Source organism: Hydra viridissima, unplaced genomic scaffold, assembly GCF_058129835.1.
Source record: "Hydra viridissima isolate aposymbiotic clone 2 unplaced genomic scaffold, HvirCarnegie_v1 scaffold_10, whole genome shotgun sequence".
NCBI classification, from domain to species: domain Eukaryota; kingdom Metazoa; phylum Cnidaria; class Hydrozoa; order Anthoathecata; family Hydridae; genus Hydra; species Hydra viridissima.
The window spans coordinates 2,897,044-2,920,175 of NW_028324309.1; the positions used below are offsets into that span (position 1 = coordinate 2,897,044).

General features: G+C 28.1%; 1 protein-coding gene across 1 annotated transcript; it reads left to right on the forward strand.

Annotated features, from left to right (window-relative positions):
* The first annotated feature begins 429 nt into the window (after nucleotides 1-429).
* LOC149882621 (uncharacterized) lies at nucleotides 430-7,566 on the forward strand. The gene is made up of 5 exons (XM_090101095.1): nucleotides 430-578; nucleotides 6,645-6,712; nucleotides 6,824-6,883; nucleotides 7,176-7,272; nucleotides 7,383-7,566. The coding sequence occupies exons 1-4, from the start codon at nucleotides 533-535 to the stop codon at nucleotides 7,251-7,253; spliced, it is 252 nt and encodes an 83-aa protein (XP_089957221.1). The 5' UTR covers nucleotides 430-532; the 3' UTR covers nucleotides 7,254-7,272; nucleotides 7,383-7,566.
* The last annotated feature ends 15,566 nt before the right edge of the window (nucleotides 7,567-23,132 follow it).

The window sequence follows — 23,132 nt, forward strand, 5'->3', positions numbered from 1 at the left end:
TATATATATTTATATAGCTAATTAAAGATGGTCGACTCCGATCTTTGACCTTTACAAGTTAAATTTTTAATATTTTAGTGAAATTATGGTCCACTTTATTCACCTTTTTCTATTGAAGTTTAAATCGATTACAACTAAATTTGTCGTAAAATTGTAGAACCATTTTACTGTAAGCATACTGCAGCATGATTGCAATAAAATGTAGGCTAACAGAATATTAAGAAATATTTAAAATATATGTATATCAATAATTTAAAATGTATAAATGTTGTTTGGTTCTGTCTTTTTAAAATATATAATAGATTTAAAAGCGGGAAACAAAATATATAGGATATTAAATTAATTAGCAAACAAAGACAACACGGAGTGGCGATTTTTATTTTGTAAAAAAAAAAAAGTTGTTTCAATAAATATCGAGAGAATGTTAACGAACATTTTTATCAGCTGCAGGTAGAAGTGAGCGATTGGTTTGGTCTTAAGGAAAATCTTGCCTAAATGCGAGTTTTTACCAAAAACATTACAATGAGGAAAAATGACGACCGAATGGTGTCTTATTAACTTTCCTTACACCCCGAAAGGTTGGTACGCTAATTTATACACCTTTATTATTATAACAATTAGCTTACTTATATTGCTATCTAATATTTTATTAATTAATGGGATATATAAAACAAGAAAGAAGAGAAAATACACAACGAATGAAAAACTGGTATTGCTACTGTCTTGTAGTGATATTATGGTGGGGTTAGTTTTAATACCACTCCAGGCAACTTTAATTCAAAAGGGAGGCGAGGTTGAATGTGGTACTGCTGCTGCCATAGGATTTTGGATGGTATTTCCATTGGGTTTCTCATGCTCAATTGTATTAATAATATCAATAGAGCGTTTTTTTGTTGTTTTGAAAGACAACAAATGCTGCGGTAGAGATTTTAAAGGAACTTATTTAATACCAATCATCGTTTTCAACTTTTTGATTTCATGTGGGGTGAGCTTTTGTTTTTTGTACGCTACGAAATTTGATGAAAGAGCGGTTTTTTACTTTTGTATCGCTTCTTACTTGACTTTTAATTTACTGTTAATTCTTGCTATCAACACATCGTTATTGATTGGAACAAAAAAGATGCTCAAATGTCATGACATTCGAGCTGCTCGACACGTCAGTGTGGAAAAGCATCTTTCCATAACTATGGCGATAATATCATTTTCGCTCACGGTAGCATACATTCCTCATGTAGCTTCCTCATACTACTTTGCAACGAAAGTGTATACCTTGGATTACGAACCTCAACCATTAAAATATAAATTGATGTATGGAGCTCTGGTTATTTTTGAATCTAACTCAGTTTTTAACGCCTTAGTATACGTAGCTAGAAGTAGTAGAATCTCTAAGAGGTACATCTCATATATTCACAATACTTTTACAAAAATTTGGAATTGTTCGAAAATGTAAAGAAAATTGAAATAAATATTTTGTTCACAATTCGAAAATAAATGATCGATTGAGTCATAATTCGCTAAAGCAATCAATTATTATCAATGGACCAATTAAGAAGGCTTAAGGTGAGTTTCCACTCATCCGTTTTAGCTACGGGAAAGGGAAAGGGAAAGGGATGGGAAAATTAATCATGCAGGCATGCGCAGTAATTAATTTTCAAAATTAAATTACAAATTGCGCATGCTCACGTGAATAATTTTCCCATCCCTTTCCCTTTCCCGTAGCTAAAATGGATGAGTGGAAACTCACCTTAATTCACTAATATTAATGCAAACGTATGCTATTACTAATCAAATTTCTATGTTTGGTGTTTTAACGCATTTTCATCACCGAAAAGGATGGTTGCACGCTGAAGAAAAATTTCTATCTATTGATATTCTCTTGTTTAACAAACAATCAAAGTGATATTTGAAATTTTCATGAACTTGTTTTTAAATAACGAAAGCCTTATAATTGGGGCGGAACATCACATGGAATGTTATTGAAGTTCGAATGAAAATTTGTAAATTCTTTAAATTTTGTTGGAACGATTTTTTTTTGGTTAAAAAATGCTAAAAAAAAAAAAATTTATATAAAAGTTGAAACTCCTTTTCTGTACTTTATTTAGTCGCGAGTATTTTTTTTATTTCTGTTTTCTGTGGCTAATTATTTAATTCAAAGAAACTTTTTGTCTAAAACTTTTTTATACCAGGTACAATATTCAGGGGCGTGTTTGCGTTGGCCGATTACATATAAAAATGGTGAACGCACAAAGATCGTAGTTAACCCAATTGTTATATCTATGGGTAAATAAAACATCTTTTAGATACGTAGAACTTTTTATATTTCTGTTTTCTGTGGCTAATAATTAAACTCAAAAAACCTTTTTGCAAAAAAAACAACAAAATTATGCTTACTAAATTCAGTTCACTGAGGTTATAAAAGTATTATAAATGTTTAACCATTATTAGCAAGCCTGTGATTCTCTGGTTTTTAATAAAACTTGTACTATTTACCATTGTTAATCGATTTACATATTCACATATATTGCTCGGCCTAAAACAATGGCGGTTTGTTCCTAACTCTCTTTTATTCTACACTTTATGCAGAATGAAGAGGATCTGTATTCCTTTTACAGTAAAAGGAATGCAGAATGAATGAATTTTTCAAAGATTCCTTACTTGATTCTTTATTTTAGTTTTTATAGTTTTTTAATAATTTTTAACAAATTTGAATAAAAAATTTTTTTTATGATTTCTTTTGGCCATTGCAGACAATTTCATTTCATTATGCACTGGAATCCCAGACAACCTAGTTATCAGTGTTCTCAAATTACAATTTGATAAGTTTTAACCCTGCAGCGAAATAAATGTAATTTCATCGTGAGGATCTTCAGGCAATATCTCCAGGGAAAGATTCTGCGAAATAAAAGTTGTCTACAAAGATGCCAAGTAGTATTATTATTTGTTATTTCTAAAATCAAAGTTAATAAATAACGACCTAAAAAAACGACCTAAATGTAGAAAAAGTGAACGTTTGTATTACAGTTGAAAAGATGAAAATATAGATGCAAGGTAAGTTATAGCTGCATGCGAAACGTAAAATCCATCATAATTCGCACTATTACAAGATTATACAAAGACAAAGAACCATATCAATAAACACCAACTGTATCAACAAAACCGCTGGTCCATAAAACAATCAATGTTTGTTAAGTAATATCGTTTATCAAGCTTTTCGTGAGTTCCGAAAATCTTGAACTCAAAAAAAAGTTTACATTGGTATTAGCGAGATACCATTTAAGCTAAGAAATGCAAACCATTTGAAATCTTTTAATACGGTCAAGTATAAGAATGATACCGAGCTTTCGAAGGAAGTTTAGAAAATCAAAGAAAAAGCCATGACACCTATAATATAGTGTAGAGTTGTAAAGCGCTGCAAAACTTACAACCCAGAAACCAAAACCTGTAACCTTTGTCTTCACAAAAAGTTTTTGTGTGAAATTTTACCACACAAAGGAAACAACCTTCTCAACAAAAATAAGTTCTCAACAAAAATAAGTTACCCTCTTTTGATACTGGAGACAATTTCGTCTTTTGTTCATTACGTTAGAACTTGTTCTACAGTAAATTTGATTCTTTTTTAATCGGTTTTTTTACGTTTTAATTTGTAATTAATAGTTAATGATTGCCACAAGGTACGAAGCTTTAAGTATAATTAAAATGTTGTTTTTCTCCATTTAAATAACAGATAAATATATTGCTCAATTATTATAGTATTGAGCACTCTTGTACATACAAGAGCTTTGTACGTAAAAGAGTTCTCAATATAATAATAATAGAGCTTTATACAATACATAAACAATCAACATAACCAGTCAATCAATATAAAAATGTATATATATATATATATATATATATATATATATATATATATATATATATATACAAAATGAAAATTAGTAATAATAATAATAATAAAGATATTATTTGATTAAACCAATGATAATGTTAATAGCTATTAATAATAATTATTATAATAATAATAATAACAATAGCAATAACAATAATAATAATGATAATAATAATAATAATAATAATAATAGTAATAATAATAATAATAATAATAATAATAATAATAATAATAATAATAATAATAATAATAATAATAACAATAACAATAATAATACTATAAATAATAATAATAGTAATAATAATATTAATAATATTAACAATATTAATAATAATAGTAATAATAATATTAATAATAGTAATAATAACAATAATAATAATAATAATAGTGATAATAATAATAATAACATTAATAATAGTAATAACAATAATAATGATAATAATAATAATAATAATAATAATAATAATAATAATAATAATAATAATAATAATAATAATAATAATAATAATAATAATAATAATAATAACAATACTACTACTACTACTACTACTACTACTACTACTACTACTACTACTACTACTACTACTACTACTACTACTACTACTACTACTAATAATAATAATAATAATAATAATAATAATAATAATAATAATAATAATAATAATAATAATAATAATAATAATAATAATAATAATAATAATAATAATAATAATAATAATAATAATAATAAAAGATACTATTTCATTAAACTTTTATTGGCTATCAAGAAAAGGAAAGACTTCTGAAAGGAAAAAAACTGGAACCAACATGATTAATAAGAAATAGTTTGCAATGACCAATTATTTACCTTCTTAGTTGATATTTTTTTAAATAACTTAGATTTTATGCATTTAAATTTTCTTTTTCTCTAAATATCAAATAAAGAATTTAAGTTTCACAAAAAAATAGATTCTTATAGAACGCGGGAGTCAATTTTAAAAAGATATGTAACAACTTGGACTATTGATTCTTGCTAGTTCTTATTTCAAACGAACAAATATTTTAATTCAACGAATTTGTGACTTAAAAAGTGGATTTTATAAAAGTCTATTTCAAAATCTTGTAGCAGATCAGAATACTCGTTTATCATAAAAAAGTACGTCACCGAAAACTGTGAAATGTTTTTGTACAATATTAATAAAATTTCTTTTAATTGACAATAATAACAATAGCCTCCCTCTGATTATCATTTGTAATTCATCACCCTACCTGAAATTACATTAAAAATCTTTTCTCAAAAACGTTTTCAAAAATCATTTTTTAAAATCTAAGTTACTTTCTCTAAACTCCCCGAAGATGTAAAGTAAAAAAGGCTACAAATTGCACTGCGAAGGTTGTTCTCTCAGTACGTTTTAATAATGTGGTAATAACTTTAGTATATAGTCTCGTCTAAGAAACAAAATGTAAATAGTTAAAAAACGTTATGTAACTCAACGACGGTCTTAAAGTTCTATAGCAATTACAAGGGATTTTCAAAGTATCTTTAAGAAAATCATTAGTAGTGCGAAGTTCAAACCTCACCTCATCGTTAAAATAAATGAAAGAAAAATATGGCAACCAAGGAACGTCATACCACTGCGTGGCAACCATTGATTATTACAAAACCATAAAACAGTTTATTGTTACTCTTCGAAAAGTCTGAGCTTAGAGTACCAAAATTTATATTAGTAAAATATTTATATAAGTAAGAGCTTGGCTAAGTAAGATATGTTAAGAAACATCCCCCTCAAATGATGAATTACAAAGCAAACAAATTAACTTCAAAAAATAGAATACTATTTTATACAGGAAATATTTCTGGAAAAATACAACAACCTTTGAATGAACTTAATGTATATAGCAACAGTATTTAAATGGACATTTTATGATTTACAGCTTTTTTTTTCATGAAAAGAATTTTTCTTCTCTCACTAGTTATTTCTTTTCCATTCCCAACCCCATTCCCCTCCTCCTAAACTCCAATATCTTTTATTTTCAAAGAGAGAACGAATTTCTCAAAGGTTTTCCCTGGAATAGAAAGTTATAAACTTGTTTCATAGTTTGCTAAGTAATTAAACATCGATAATTAAGCCATTCATACCACTAAAAACTCACTAACTTACTTTATTACCCTCTAACTGCGATGGAACGCTTTAACAGAACTCCTCAACCAAGAAATGACATCACCGTAAAAATATTCTTTGGTGAAAATGACGGCTGTCAAGATGTAACTAGCGTTAACAGCATTTGATTTTATCACGCACGATTTAGAACCGTCCAATCTCATGTAATCACATGTACAACCACATGGTTTTGGGAAGAGACTATTAAGTTGTAATATATTTTATGGGAGTTACAACAAAAGGTACAATAATTACGAAAACTTTGTATTTTTTTAAAAAAACAGGTCAACATAAAAAATGAGTCCGGTTCACAATCATAATTTTGTTTATGACTTTGATTGTGAGTATTTTCAATTTTAATTCAAAATTAAAAAAACAAAATTTCACATACCACATTGATTAATTTTGTGCGCGTTTTTTTTTTGAGCTCAATGAAGCTACACCAAAAGGAACTGCAATAATGCGAAGTGAGCAGTATTTACTCGTTTCGAGATTATTAGTTAAAAGAGCAGATGAAAAACCCAGTCTTTAGTTCTATTATTTACAGAATTAATGTTAATGTACAACGCTGTTTCCCTGAAAACAGCATATGTTTTTAACAGTTTTAAATCATTTAGAAGCAAAGACAATCGAATTAAAGACAGTGGATACGAAGACAATGGATATAAAGATAATGGATTTAAAAGTAACTAATCTTTTTATCAAAATGTTTTTTAAGTTTATTATTTAATGTCAAAAAGGAAATCAGCATAAAATTGGAAAAGCCTATTAATTCAAACCTTTTTTTTTTATTTAGAAAAGTAAAGAATTACACGTGAATGATCCAGGCTGCAGAGGAGGGTATGGAAAAAGAGATGTAAGTGAAGTTTATTTTTTCATATATTTTTTTGTTTGGTAAACTATAATTAAGCAATAAATTTTTGGATTTAGAGACGAAGAAAGATTTGATAAAGAAAGTAATCATTTTTACTCATCTTGTTTTTCATCAACATGTATTTATGGGTTTTTTGATTGTACGAATGAAAATAATGACGTATAACAAAAAAAAAAAAAAAAAATGAAAGTAGTGATGGGACTTGAGTAGAGTGAAAAAAAAAAAAATTAAAATACAGAGCAAAGAGGTTTTCATTAAAACATTTTCAATTTAGAAAAATGAAAAACCATATATGAGTGATCAGGGATATGGAGGTTACGGAAGACGTCATAATGGTGCTTACGGGAAGTAAATCCACATAAGTTTTATTTGTACGTTTTTATAATGATTGCTAAAATAAATACAGTTTAAACAGAAAACTTTATTTTAAACAGGGCTTTGGAACGCATTAAGGATTAAAAAAACTTACTATTTTGTTTAGCATGAAAGAGTAGGCGAGGAAGATCAGCAGATGATGACCACCATCCACATAAATATTTATTTTGCACACTAGATTGTAACATCTTTTAAATATATACTTTGAAAATATAACAGTTTTAAAATGCACTATGTATCGTTTAGCGGATATAGGATTTTGTACATATTTTTTTAGCGATTTTGCTTATTTAAACTTAAAAATTTTTTTTTTTTTTGCATTCAGTTTTTAATTCTCTAAAAAAAAAAATTATTTTAATTTTTTTTAAACTTTTGACATCTTAAGGGTTTGTTTAAGGTTTTAAAAAACTCGCATTTTTGTTAAAATCCTTTCAAAGAATATGATAAGTGTTAAATTTCTTTATTATTTTTATGCGAAATTAAAATAATCATGAATTTAATTGAATGTAAAACTAGAAATAGAAAAAAAAAAAAAAGAATTTTACATAGCATTTCTTTTGCTGATTTTTTGATTTCTTAAACGTTGATTGATTTAAGCACGTGGTCACAGAGGTCGCCTCGTTTTTTTTTCAATAAAATATAGCTACTGCGAATAGACTTTACTGCCATGCAAAAAAATTGAGGTGACCTCTGTGACCTCATACTTAAAAATCATTTTTACTACCGTGAGTTTTATTAAGTAACCGTAATTCTGTGAAGTAAATGAAAATTCCGTAGTTAGTTCAATAAGATACGGTAAGTTTTTATTTGATTCAGTTTTACCTTGCGATGGCTTTTATCAATTATCATATTGGCTACATTTACTCTTCGTCAACTTTTAACACATACATTTCCTGTGAAGTTTTATTCAAAAACAGACTAAATTCTGTTAAGTAAATGAAAATTCCGTAGTTCAATAACATACGGTGAGTTTTTATTTGATTCAGTTTTACTCACTGATCTCTATAATAACTAAATAGTGCATCTCTAATACCAAAGTTGACGCCAAAATCGCCATGTTGGAAAGCCCCAGAACACTTAACGGAATTTGAAAATACAGAGATTGAAGATGTGTTTCTGTTGTGTTTTCTATTTCGTTTATTTTTTTTATATTATTTATTCAACCAAAATACATATTTCCATGATATTATTGTATTTAAAATGTTTTAAAGTGTAAAAAGGGGAGAACACACGAAAAACATTTGCGTTACACGAAAAAATATTGAATCAAACATTATATATATATATATATATATATATATATATATATATATATATATATATATATATATATATATATATATATATATATATATATATATATATATATATATGTATATATATATATATACATATATATATATATATATATATATATATATATATATATACATATATATATATATATATATATGTATATATATATATACATATATATACAACCGAGAGTCATGTTTTAAATATATTGTTATCCAAAAAAAAAAATAGAAACTCTCAAATAACAATAATACAAAAAGTATAACAAAACATCATACAAAGATAATCGTCAAAACTATGATATATAAATTCAAATTGATTGCTACTTTCAAATTTTTGAACAAAACTAGTTTACAGAGAATCTTTCTGACATTTACTCCTGAATCTTTTGCAGATTTTAATTTTCCGAGCTGATGTAATCTTATTTTCCAGTAGCACTTTGCAAGTAACTTAACAATAGTGAAGATATGATTTTCATAAATTGGGGTATCAAACATATGGTTATCTAAATCTCGAAACACTAAAGCTAAATTTATTGCTTCCAAAACAGAAATTGCAATAGCATCAACTATACTGCATTTTATTCTTGGCATATTTCCAGTAAGTGTTGATAACATTCTGACAATATTTTGTTCAGTCATTTCACACACTTTGATTACACTTATTGAAGGTTTGAAAAGACCACCTTTATCTTTAAAAGAAAGAAAGGTAGATTCATGACAATATTCAATTGAACCAATAGCTTTACAACATTGTATGCATACCAATTACTTTTCAACCATTTTGGCAACATAACCAGCAATATATGATATAACAGATTTTTTATACTCTGATATACAGTATTGGACAAAACATTTGCAACCAAATGATGCTAATTTAGTTTCTTTAAAAGTGCTGCATATTTTTCAATTTAGAGAAATAACTATGTAACTGTTTAGAGACAAAGTTCTTCAAGTTTTATTCATCAGAAAGTTCATTATTTGTGCACGAAAACTAATAAATTAATCAAAAGTATTTAAAAAAGTTGATTTCCTTCTGGACAAAACAAGTGCAACTCGACAAAATGTTGATCAAGCTGTTCTTCGCTATCAATATTTCGTGGCGAATCCTTTGTTGTCGATCACAGCCTTGCATCTTCGAGGCATAGATTCGATCAGGTGATCAATGAAACTTTGTGGAATCGCTGCCCAGGCCTTTTGGATTTGTTCAAACAGTTGATCCTTATTACGAACACCTTCACGATTAATTCTGCGGTTGACGATCTCCCACAGGTTCTCGATAGGGTTGAGATCCGGAGATTGAGGCGGCCAATCCATCACCGATAGGTGGTTGTCTTGAAACCACTGCTTGACAACTTTTGCAGTGTGTTTCGGATCGTTGTCTTGCTGAAAAACCTATTTTATCGGCATATTCCATTCAGCATGAGGTAACATAACATCTTTCAGGACATATACATGAAACGGTCCATTATTCCATCGTTTCGATGTATTGGACCTAGACCGTTAGCAGAAATACACCCCCAGACCATTACATTGCCTCTACCATGCTTCACGGTTTTATGGCAGTAACGTAAATCGAGGCGTTTTCCGGCCGGTTGACGTACACGGCAAATGCCATCGCTCCCAATGATGTTGAACTTCGATTCATCACTGAACAGGACAGTTGGCCATTTCTGCACATTCCAGTCAATATGAGATGTAGCAAACAGGAGTCTTTTCCTCTGGTTTTTTAGAGAAATCAGCGGTTTCTTTGCAGGGCGTCGAGAAAACAATTCGGCTTCAACAGCACGTCGTCTGATTGTTCGGTCCGATACAGGCAGCTCTAAATGATTTTGCATCTCGACTGATGATATCCAGGGATCCTTCTTGACGGATCTGACGATCATAGAATCCTCTCTAGAAATGGTGGAACACGGTCTTCCACCTTTGTTATCTGCTGCCAAAATCCCCGTAGAACGATATTTGGAACATAGTCTTGATACAGTCCATTTTTTCACGCGATATTTATCACAAATACTTTTTTGTGACATTCCACTTACGTAATCGCCAATAATTTTCTTTCTTAGTTCCAATCCAAGACTGTCGGGAGCCATTTTTGCACTTGAAGTCATAAAATATTTTTGGATGCTACTGGATGCTTCCAGATGCTTCTTCTGGAAACTTCTGGAAGCTTCTGCATGCTTCTGGAAACTTCTGGATACATCCTTTAATTAATAAAAAACTTCCGTGACGTTGACACGGACTAGACTTAAGAAAATGAAACAAACCAAAAAAGTTGCACTTGTTTTGTCCACTGCAAAATGGCACTTGTCAACGAAATTCTGCCTGTGTGCTGCCACCTGTCAGCTGATTGCTCATGCCATGGCATGCTCTGACTCCAGACTCCTGAACTGTTTGCTGTGGTAATATAGTTCGTTTCGTTTTTAAGACATGTAAAATTGGGAACACTTTTTAGCATTGTTCGATGTTGATTGCAAATGTTTTGTCCAATACTGTATATTTATATTTGGTGCTTTTAAGTAATCGTGATCAGTAGTTTGTGGTGTTATAATATCTAATAGATTATACTTTCTTATAATAGTTGCTATACTTATAGTGCTTCTACTGTCTACATTATCTAATACATGAAGTACACTAACTGGGTCTCTAGTTTCACAGTTGCCAGTGCCACCTATGATGTTACTTCTGAGAAGTAGTCTTTTGTATGCTGCTGTAAATTGCTGACAAGTCGGATTGTTATTAAACCCACCAGATGAGCGGATTGCCCCAAAAAAATCTCAAAATGATCCTGACTAAGTTTGTATGTTAAAAGATATTTAAGAGGTGCTTGTTTTTCTTCAACCAAAGTATGAAAGATCTTAAGACACGTGTAGTTTAAAAAATGAACAAAAACTACAAGTTATTATTAAATCAACTTACATTTATCAGTTGAATGCTGATATATAAAGTTCTTAATAATAAACATGGTAAATTATTGAAAACAAAAGAGAAAATAACAGAAATACGGGTATACTTGTTAATGCTTGTTATAAATTCCAATTTTTAAACCTGCATTTGCTTATGTAAAAGTGTATAAGTAAATTATATATATATATATATATATTTATATATACCATAAATAAATTTATTAGTTTATTATTTAATATATACAGCCTCAGGAACCTTTGGATTGTAATACACTAACATAGCCCAATTAATGATTTATACAGCAATGTGTAAGCTGTTTACCTTGCAAATATGTTACAAGCCTCAGGCATTTTGCAGTGGGTAATTAAGAATCAAAAGGTGCACACTGATATATACTTATATCTAATTATATATATATATATATATATATATATATATATATATATATATATATATATATATATATATATATATATAAAATAGAAACAGATCCTGAGCAAGAGATAAAGAAATATGAGGAGGGATAACTTATTTTAAAAAGGGTGAAAAGCTGATTCAGCAAGAATCAAGGTGAGTGAACAAAAAATGAAGGAGGGCCAATTAATACTTGAATGTCTTAGACTGAAGTTAAACAGGTACGTATATGTGTATATATATATATATATATATATATATATATATATATATATATATATATATATATATATATATACATATATATGTATATATATATATACATATATAAAGTTAAAAATTGTACACACATTTTATACATGTTTTAGGAGAAATGCTGTAACAATGGGAGCACCTGAAGCAGGCATATTTACTGTACCTTGTCCACCAAAACCTAGAAAATCTTTTTTAGAGCTCATGAGTAAGATGAAATGTAAAAGAAATGGTAATCTTCAGGGAAAAGAACTGGAAGAACTTCAACATGCTGTAAAAAGGTTTGCATCTAATCCCTCTACTGCACCCAGGTCTAATTTATATGGTCCAAATTTATCATTGCATACTTTTTGCAATTTTAGACTAACAGACAGGACATGGACTGAATTTGAAAATATTGAAAATACACAAAATCATCATTTTGTTCCTCCAGGTTTAACCAAGTTAAAAGAATACAAAAAATTGACATATCCAGAGCAGGTGAAATATTCAGAAACTGAAGTAAAATATAGTCTCTTCAATATGATCAAAAATTCAGTTTCTATAGTGTTTGAGTATCTTTTGGAGGATGAAGATAATTCTATTAAAGTTTTAGCACAGGAGGAGCTTGATAACATATATGTTATTTGCAAAGTAGGTGGTGATGGTCAGAGTGACCAATCTGAGTTTCAAAATGCAGCAACTATGAAGAGAAGTGCGGATAATTCCACTGTGTATAGTATAGTGTTTGTGCTGTTGGAGATTTGAAGTGGAAAAAAGATATTATGGAAAAGTTCTAATCCGAATAGTCCAGATGCAACCCGTCATCTTATGCTTTGTTTTGTCAAAGAGACTGCTAGTTTTATTCAAGAGAAGCTTGAACATTTACAAAATGAAATTTTGTCTTTAGAGAAGATTAAGTTTACACTTCATGACAATACTTTTGTTACAAATTCAAATTTGGAAACCATTTGGAATAAAAATAAAAATGTAGACAAAAGTATATTGAAACTTGGAATTTGCAGTCTTCATTTGTGGTTATGCAGCATGGAGTGGGTTTTCAATACTGCTTTCAAACTTCCAACAGTGAAACAAGGAAGAAAAATTCCAGCAAAAAACAGCCAAGAGTTTATTGAAAACAAAAAAAAAATTCCAGCACTTATTCAAAATACAATTAAAAATAAGGGTATTTTTTGTCATGAAGGGAAGTGGTACATCCAACACTGGCAATGTTGCACGAAAATTTTTTAATAATCCATCAGTGACTGGAAGAATTTTAAATTTAAATGCCACTATGATCAAACTATTTAGGGACCTGCTCATTGATATGAATAGTACAGCCGCAAGACCGGATGTGAAAATTTTCAAGTAGAAATCTGAACGTCTTTTTGATCACATTTCTTACGATCAGTTTTTAAAAGCCATTCCAATGTCACAGTCTGTGCATAAAATGGTAGTTCATGATGTTTTTTTTATTAAATATTTTAAGTATCCAATAGGTTCTTTGTCTGAGAGTGCCATTGAAGCCAGGAACAAAGCCAACAAAACTGCACGAGTAGGTCATGTACGTTTAACTTCTTTTGCTGAAAATACTAGGGATACAGCTAATTATTTATTTATGACATCTGACATGTACCTATATTGTAAGAAGAACAAAATGAAAGAGGTATAAAAGCTATACTGCAAGAAGATTAAGCTGATAACTGTTCTTAAGGTAAATATTGGTGAAGGTGTGTATCTTTAAATATAAATATTTAATGTTATAGCTATATTTTATTAATGATACATTTTATGTGCTGGTGGTAGCCAATCTGATATTTCTGAGGTCTTTTCACGTAATCAACACAGTATATTTTTTTTATTCGTGCAAAAAAAACAAAAAAAAACAAACTAATCGTTAGAAAAGTTGAAACATAAGAATCCCAAACTTTATGTTTGAGGAAAAATTGCATCAATTGGCCTCAAATTGACTCAATTTTGCCATGTTATTGTTTTGCTCAAAGATGTGTCTATAGTCCTATTTCTACTTAGTGATGAATAATGCAATTCTTGAGGGCTTGTTATAAATATTAAATGTTGCTCCACATAAGGATTGCTGAGCCATGTTTAGAGTAAAAATTTTAGTTATATTTCAATTATATCTATTTATTATAGTGAATAAAGTTTTTTCTTAAATGCATAATCGTTAGAATTATAGTTTGATAATAGATAATTTCTTATAATAAATAGTTTATATCTTAAACTACACTATTTATTGCAATAACAAACCTTTTTAAAATTTTAATGTTTATTGTTAAATAATTTTAGGAAGTCAAAGAGTAATGGTTCATATTAACAAAAGAAATCAAGGAAGCATCATTAAACCATGAAGCTGTATTTGATGAATAACTTTTAAAAAACGGCTATTTTCATAGCCACATATTGTTAAAAGCCTATTTTAGCATCAGAACCTTTATTCTGCATTTCAGGGGAATGGAACTTCTGGAGTATTTATTTTACTTTTATTTGTAATAAAATACTTATGTTATTTCCTTTTTTATTTAAAATGAAAATATAAGTTGGAGATTAAAAATGCCTGTAACACCTGAAAAAGATAAACTGATATATAAGACTTGTCGCTCCATAAAAGTTTTATGGAGCGACATTTGCATGATAATGTGCAAAAAATCCACTCCAACAATCATATAATATAAAACTTCATACACAGATATTGATATCTGTAAAATTGATGTGAGGTACAAGACCAGAGGCTCGCAAGTGCCTGTGGTTTTGAAGAAGATAAACAGTCAATGCCCAACCAGTTCTACTAAGAAAAATAAGGATTTGGTGGACTTGTGGTATTCACACGAAATTCCAAAAGGATACTGGTCCTTTTACCAAGATTTGAAAACAATTGAAAAAGATAGTGATTCTGATTGATTTAATAGTATTTATTTGGTTTGTTGTATTATTTGATTATTTTTTAATTGCAGGTTATTTTTTAAAATTTTACAACTTATTTTTTATAACTGTAAATGAATAAAAAAAATGAAAATGCTAATAAGGTTTTTTCTTTTCTTTAATGAAACCTAAATAAAGGACTCAAATATAAATGAAATTAGTTTGTCATGGACATCTCTGGAACTAGAAGTCATGGACATCTCTGGAACCATAAGGAAACAAGTAGAAAATATTAAGTTAATTAACATAAAAATTATAATTTTAGTCAAGGTATCTCTTTAAATGTGTTATTTAATATATTTTGAACATAACTGCAAAACAAAAATTTGGAAATATTGTATGTGCAAATTATTATACGATAACGAAACTTAAAGCAAAACTTTGCCCGGCCATTTCTCAACTTTATGGTATTTCTAGTTATTTCCCTATGGTTCTGGGGGATCGATATAACGGCTTATTACTTTCTTCTAAAGATAATCGACTTTAACAAATTGAAAAATAATGGATTGTGCCACATTCTGCAAGTCATTATGTACCAACAGGTATTGGATTTTACGGGAATTAACTTTCGCTGTTGAGTTTTTAAATTCATGTTAAAAAGCCAAAATAAACTTTCTCATTTAAAAAAATCCTGCAAACGTTACAGTAAAAATCTTTACATCTTAAATATTATTCTGATCCTCTTCTAAGCCTCAAAAAAGTTTCAAGTGATTTTTCGATAAAAAGTTGTTTATAATGTAAGTATTACTTATAAAATAGATTATTTATAATATAGATAGTATTCCTTTTGCTCCAGTTCGATAGGTGGGGTTTATAAAATCGCTTTTGTATGGCATTTAAAAACAAATTTTCTAAAATGAATTGCTTTTAATTCCCATAAAAAATTATTTTTTAAACTCTACCTATCAAACAAGAGTTACTTTTTGAGAAAAGATTATGCTCTTTAACAAGCCCTGTGTGTATATATATATACACACACAGAGCCTCTCTGACAATTCCCAAGACATGCTGGAGGGGGCAACCAACTTCACTTTGCCAGAAAGAATGAACAGTGATTGGTTGTGACCTCAGCAATGTCGTTTATCTATATTGAAAAAACTACTATTTATCTATATTGAAAAATCAAAATAAGCAAGAATAAATAAAAAGATAAATTTTTATTCAAGTTTTAGAACAGAAAACACATTTGAAAATCTAATAATAATCAAGTTTAAATCTTTATCTTTTTCCGCATCACACCAAGCCCATCATTAAACTTAGTCTTTGAAATTGTACCAGACTTTTGTTCTGGTGATCTGAATACAGATCGAACTTTGTCCACAGTGAGCAATCTGTTGTGCTTTTCAGTTTCATCAGGATATCTATGAATATACTGCCATCATACCTATTGAACATTCTGAATGGTCATTTACAAAAATCAAAGTTTCAGCATATTTTTGAAAACTTTTGAAGCATGACTGAGTATGCCAATAGTTTAGGGAAGTGAGAACCAGTCTTGAACTTGTTGCTTATCAAACCCAATCAAGTTAAAAATTAGGTAAGAAAAGACATCAACCAAGGCAGACAAGGATAGTGGTTTTTTCCCAATATTTGTATTCATTTTATAAATTTCCTTGATATCTTGCTTTACTTTGTTCTCAGGTTTATAATAGTCAGAGCTAGGCATATTAAATAACAGAATTGCTGATGCAATTTTTGCCTTCTCATCTGATACTAACTCGTCATCTAGCAAAGTAGAGGCATCATTGTTGAATCCAAATACCAGCAATGTTTATACTGAGACTCTAATACAGCAACGACAGCTAATGGGCTTGTACATACCTTCTTGTACAGATGCATTTGATGTATGGCTGTAATGTCAAGAAAAGGAGCTTTGATGACATCCTCAGATTGTAGATACCATTTTGCATAAAAGCAAACAATAATTTCTGTAATAAGCTTAATTTCAATTTTCAGTTTATCATTTTCCTGAATAAATGTAAGTTGATTGGATAAAAGCTGAAGCTTTAGATAATAAATTGCTTTTCCTAAAAATCTTGCATGATGAATAGCATCAGTTTTTCTTACTTTATATGTTATAGGGGATAAGTAAGTGACAACTAATTCTGCAAAATATTACGAAATATTATTAAATTATGTATATTAATAATTTAAAATTTATAAATGTTGTTTGGCTCTGTCTTTTTAAAATATAAAATAGATTCAAAAGCGATAAACAGAATATAAAGGATATTAAAACAATTTGCAAACAAAGGCAACACGGAGTGGCGATTTTTATTTTGCAAAAAAAAGAAAAGAATTCGTTTCTATATATAGAGAAAATGTTGAAGTACATTTTTATCAGCTGCAGCTGGAAGTGATTGATTGGTTTGGTCTAAAGGAAAATGTTGCCTAAATGCGAGTTTTTACCAAAAACATTACAATGAGGAAAAATGACGACCGAATGGTGTCTTAATAACTTTCCTTACACCCCGAAAGGTTGGTACGCTAATTTATATACCGTTATTATTATAACAATTAGCTTACTTATATTGCTATCTAACATTTTATTAATTAATGGGATATATAAAACAAGAAAGAAGAGAAAATATACAACGAATGAAAAACTGGTATTGCTGCTGTCTTGTAGTGATATTATGGTGGGGTTAGTTTTTATACCATCCAGGTAACTTTAATTCAAAATAGAGACGAGCTTGAATGTAGTACTACTGTTGCCATAGGATTTTGGATGGTATTTCCATTAATTCTCTCAAGCTCCACTGTGTTAATAATATCAGTAGACCGTTTTTTTGTTGTTTTGAAAGACAACAAATGCTGCGGTAGAGATTTTAAAGGAACTTATTTAATACCAATCATCGTTTTCAACTTTTTGATTTCATGTGGGCCGGGCTGTTATTTTTTGTACACTACGAAATATGATAAAAGAGCGGTTTTTTACTTTTGCGTCGCTTCTTACTTGACTTTTAATTTACTGTTAATTCTTGCTATCAACACATCGTTATTGATTGGAACAAAAAAGATGCTCAGATGCCATGACATTCGAGTTGCTCGTCACGTCAAAGTGGAGAAGCATCTTTCCGTAACTATGGCGATAATATCATTTTCGCTCACGGTAGCATACATTCCTCTAGTGGCTTCCTCTTACTACTTTTATTACTACTATGCAATTGAAATGCATACCATTAATTACAAATATTCCTCTTTAAAATATAAATTGATGTATGGAACTCTGGTTATTTTTGAGTCTAACTCAGTTTTTAACGCCTTAGTATACGTAACTAGAAGTAGTAGAATCTCTAAGAGGTACAGCTCATATATTCACAATACTTTTACAAAAATTTGGAAATGTTCGAAAATGTAAAGAAAATCGAAATAAATTTTTTGTTCACAATTTGAAAATAAACGATCGATTGTGTCATAATTTTTTAAAGCAATCAATTATTCAATCAATGGACCAATTAAGAAGGCTTATTCACTAATCTTAATGCGAAGGTAAGCTCATAATAATCAGATTTCTATGTTTTGTGTTTTAACGCATATTCATCACCGAAAAGGAAGATTGCACGCAGAAGAAGAATTTCTATCTAGTGACATTCTCTTGTTTAACAAACAATCAATTTTGTTTTTTAAATTTTCATGAACTTGTTTTTAAATAACGAAAACCAGACAATGGGGCGGAACATCACGTGGAATGTTATCGTAGTTCAAATGAAAGTTTGTAAATCTCTAAATTTTGTTGGAACGATTTTTGTATTGGTTAAGAAAACGCAAAAAAAAAAAAAGAATTATGTAAAAGTTGAAACTCGTTTTCTGTACGTTATTTATTTGCGAGAACTTTTTATATTTCTGTTTTCTGTGGATAATTACACAAATAAATAGATAATTGTTAAATTCAAACAAACCTTTTGTCTAAAACTTATTTATTTCAGGTAAAAAATTTCAGGGGCGAGTTTACTTTGCCCGATTACATTTAAAAACAATAAAAAAAGAGATCGTAGTTAACCCAATTAAGATCTCATTGATTAAAAAAAAACATCTTGAGACAAGCAGAATTTTTTATAGTGTTGTTTTCTGTGGCTAATAATTAAACTCAAAAAACCTTTTAAAAAAAAACAACTAAAGTATGCTAAAAAAATTCAGTTAACTCAGGTTATAAAAGTATTATAAAAGTTTAACCATGGTAAGCAAGCCTGTGATTCTCTGGTTTTTACAAAAACTTGTTCTTTTTACCGTTGGTAATCAGTTCATATATTCACATATATTGCTCGGCCTGAAACAATGGCGGTTTGTCGATATTCCTAATTCTCCTCTTTTATTCTGCATTTTATGCAGAATGAAGAGGATCTGCTCTCCTTTTTACAATAATCGGAATGTAGAATGAATGAATTTTTCAAACATTTCTTACATGATTCTTTATTTTAGCTTTTACAGTTTTTCAATAATTTTTAACAAGTTTTAATAAAAAAGAATTTGTTATGATTTCTTTTCTCCATTGCAGACAATTGTACTTCGTTATGCATTAGAATCCCAGACAACCTAGTGTTCAGTGTTCAAAAATCCTAGTTTGATAAGTTTTAACACTGCAGCGAAATAAATGTAATTTCATCGTGAGGACCTTCAGTAAATATCTCCTTGAAAATTAAAGGTGTTTCTGCGAAATTAAAGTTGTTCTACAAAGATGTCAAGTAGTATCATCATTGGTTATTTCTAAAATCGAAGTGTAGAAAAAGTGAACGTTTGTATTACAGTTGAAAAGATAAAAAGATTAAAAACGTTTCCATTTTTGCGATCAAATTGTTCATTTCGCTAAATCATTATTGATGTCCAAAGAAATCTCTAATTAATTTTGGTTTAGTGTATGCTTAGAACTCTAAAAAAAAAATAATAATAATAGCTTTAAACTTGATTTTCTTTACAAATATTTATTGGTTTTTAAATATTTGTCAAATTTTATGTCTTTTTCAACCTGTTTTATAGAAGAAAATTTAACAAACAACATACAATCGAAATGATTTTCGCCAATAATTTTGAACAACTGAAATTATTTCTCAGATCAATTAAGCAGCAGCTTTATTTATGTAAAAAAAAAAAAAAAAAAGATAAAAAATACAAAATGTATAAATGGGATTTTCTCTATTTTAACTAAAATATTCTATCAAAGATAGCTGCTTAAAGTCTATTTCTGTCTTTCTCGGTCTTCTCTATGTTTATTTTTCAGATTATTATTCTCCCTACATCAATGTTGTGTTTTTTACCGAAAATAGATTTTATCAGTTTAAAAGGCCAAAAGTATGAACTTTTATATTTTAAGAGTAGGAATGGAATCTTAAAGTATAAAAGTAAGCATCGGTCAGGAAATACATAACAAAAAAAAAATAGATTTTTATTTTTCTTTTTCTTTTTTTTGTTTTTTGTTTCATAGCTGATGGTTGTTGTAAGGCATGAAACTTTTTGTACCATATATAGTTGTTGTTTCTTCGTTATATATATATATTATATATATATATATATATATATATATATATATATATATATATATATATATATATATATATATATATATATATATATATATATATATATATATATATATATAAAACGAAGAAACCATTTTTTATATATATGCATATTTATATATGAAAAATGGAAATTAGTAATAATAATGATAATAATAAAGATATTATTTGATTAAACCTATGATGATAATGGTAATAATAATAATAATAATGATAATAATAATAATAATAATAATAATAATAATAATAATAATAATAATAATAATAATAATAATAATAATAATAATAATAATAATAATAATAATAATAACAATAATAATAATAATAATAATAATAATAATAATAATAATAATAATAATAATAACAATAATAATAATAATAATAATAATAATAATAATAATAATAATAATAATAATAATAATAATAATAATAATAATAATAATAATAATAATAATAATAATAATAATAATAATAATAATAATAACAATAATAATAATAATAATAATAATAATAATAATAATAATAATAATAATAATAATAATAACAATAATAATAATAATAATAATAATAATAATAATAATAATAATAATAATAATAATAATAATAGTAATAATAATAATAATAATAATAATAAAAGATACTATTTCATTAAACTTTTACTGGCTATCAAGAAAAGGAAAGACTTCTGAAAGGAAAGAAACTGGAAACAACATGATTGAAAAGAAATAGTGTGCAATGACCAACTGCTTACCTTCTTATTAGGTATTTTTTAAAATAACGTAGATTTTATCCATTTAAATTTTCTTTTTCTCTAAATTTCAAAAAGGATTTCACGTTTTACAAAAAATTAAGTTCTTATTGAAAGCGGGAGTCAATTCTCAAAAGATATTTAACAATTTGGACTATTAATTCTTGCTAGTTCTAATTTCAAAGGGACAAACTTTTCAATTTACCGAATTTGTGACTTAAAAAGTGGATTTTACAAAAGTCTATTTCAAAATATTGTAGCTGATCAGAATATTCTTTTGGCTTAAAAAAGTACGTCACCGAAAACTGTAAAATGTTTTTTTACAATATTAATAAAATTTCTTTTAATTGGCAATAATAACAGTAGCCTCCCTCTGATCACCATTTCAAGTTCATCATCCTACCTGTAATTACATTAAAAATCTTTTCTCAAAAACGTTTTCAAAAATCATTTTTTAAAATCTAAGTTACTTTCTCTAAACTGCCCGAAGATGCAAAGTAAAAAAGGCTACAAATCGCACTGCGAAGGTTGTTCTCTCAGTACGTTTTAATAATGTTATAATAACTTTAGTATATATTCTCATCTAAGAATACAAAACGTTAATAATAATACAACGTTATGTAATTCAACGACGGCCCCATTAGTGCAGATTAGTTAAAAGGATGGTCCAGTACAAATTATTTTGTAATGATTCAAAAGTATGAAAATTTTTTAGGATTTCTAAAGTATTTTTAAGAAAATCATTTGCAGTGCGAAGTTTAAACCTTATTTCATCGCTAAGAAAAATGAAAGAAAAATATGGCAACCAAGAAGCATCATACCACTGCGTGGCAAACATTTGATTATTGCAAAACCATAAAACAGTTTATTTTTATATTTAGAAGAGTCTGAGCTGACAGTACCAAAAGTAATATTAGTAAATTATTTGTATAAGTAAGAGCTTGGCTAAGTAAGATATATTAAGTAACATCCCCCTCAGATAATGAATCACAATGCAAACAAACCCTCTAACTGCGATGGAACGCTTTAACAGAACTCCTCAACCAAGAGATGACATCACCGTAAAAATATTCCTTAGTGAAAATGACAGCTGTCAAGATGTAACCAACATTAACAGCATTTAATTTTATCACGCGCGGTTTGGAATCGTCCCATCTCATGTAATCACATGTCCAACTACACGGTTTGGCAAGAGACTATTAAGTTGTAATATATTTTATGGCAGTTACAATAAAAGGTAAGCAAATTACGAAAGCTTTGTGTTTTATTAAAAAAACAGGTCAAAATAAAAATTGAGTCCAGTTCACAATCCTAGTTTTGTTTGTGACTTTGATTGTGAGCGTTGTTTCCATGAAAACAGTTTTAAATCATTTAGAAGTAAAGACAATCGAATTGAAGACAGTGGATACGAAGACAATGGATATAAAGATAATAAGTATAAAAAGTAACTTATCTTTTTATCTAAATGTTTTTTAAGTTTATCATTTAATGTCAAAAAGGAAATCAACATAAAATTGAAAAAACCTATTAATTCAAAGTTGTTTTTTATTTATTTAGAAAAATAAAGAATTACATGTGAGTGATCAAGGCTGCGGAGGAGGAAGAGGGTATGGAGAAAAGAGATGTAAGTAAAGTTTATTTGTTTTATATATTTTTTTGTTTTGTAAACCATAATTAAGCGATAAATTTTTAGATTTAGAGACGAAGAAAGATTTGATAATAAGGTTATTATTTTTACTCATCTTGTTTTTCATCAACATGTATTTATGGGTTTTTTGATTGTATGGATAAAAATGAGGACGTAT

What these genes read in the sequence shown, in the direction of transcription:
- LOC149882621 (XM_090101095.1), top strand. Translation starts at nt 533, where the DNA reads ATGACGACCGAATGGTGTCTTATTAACTTTCCTTACACCCCGAAAG. An exon ending in CTTTCCTTACACCCCGAAAG is followed by an intron (nt 579 to 6,644) that starts GTTGGTACGCTA and finishes TAAATCATTTAG; the next exon opens with AAGCAAAGACAATCGAATTA. An exon ending in TAAAGATAATGGATTTAAAA is followed by an intron (nt 6,713 to 6,823) that starts GTAACTAATCTT and finishes TTTTTTATTTAG; the next exon opens with AAAAGTAAAGAATTACACGT.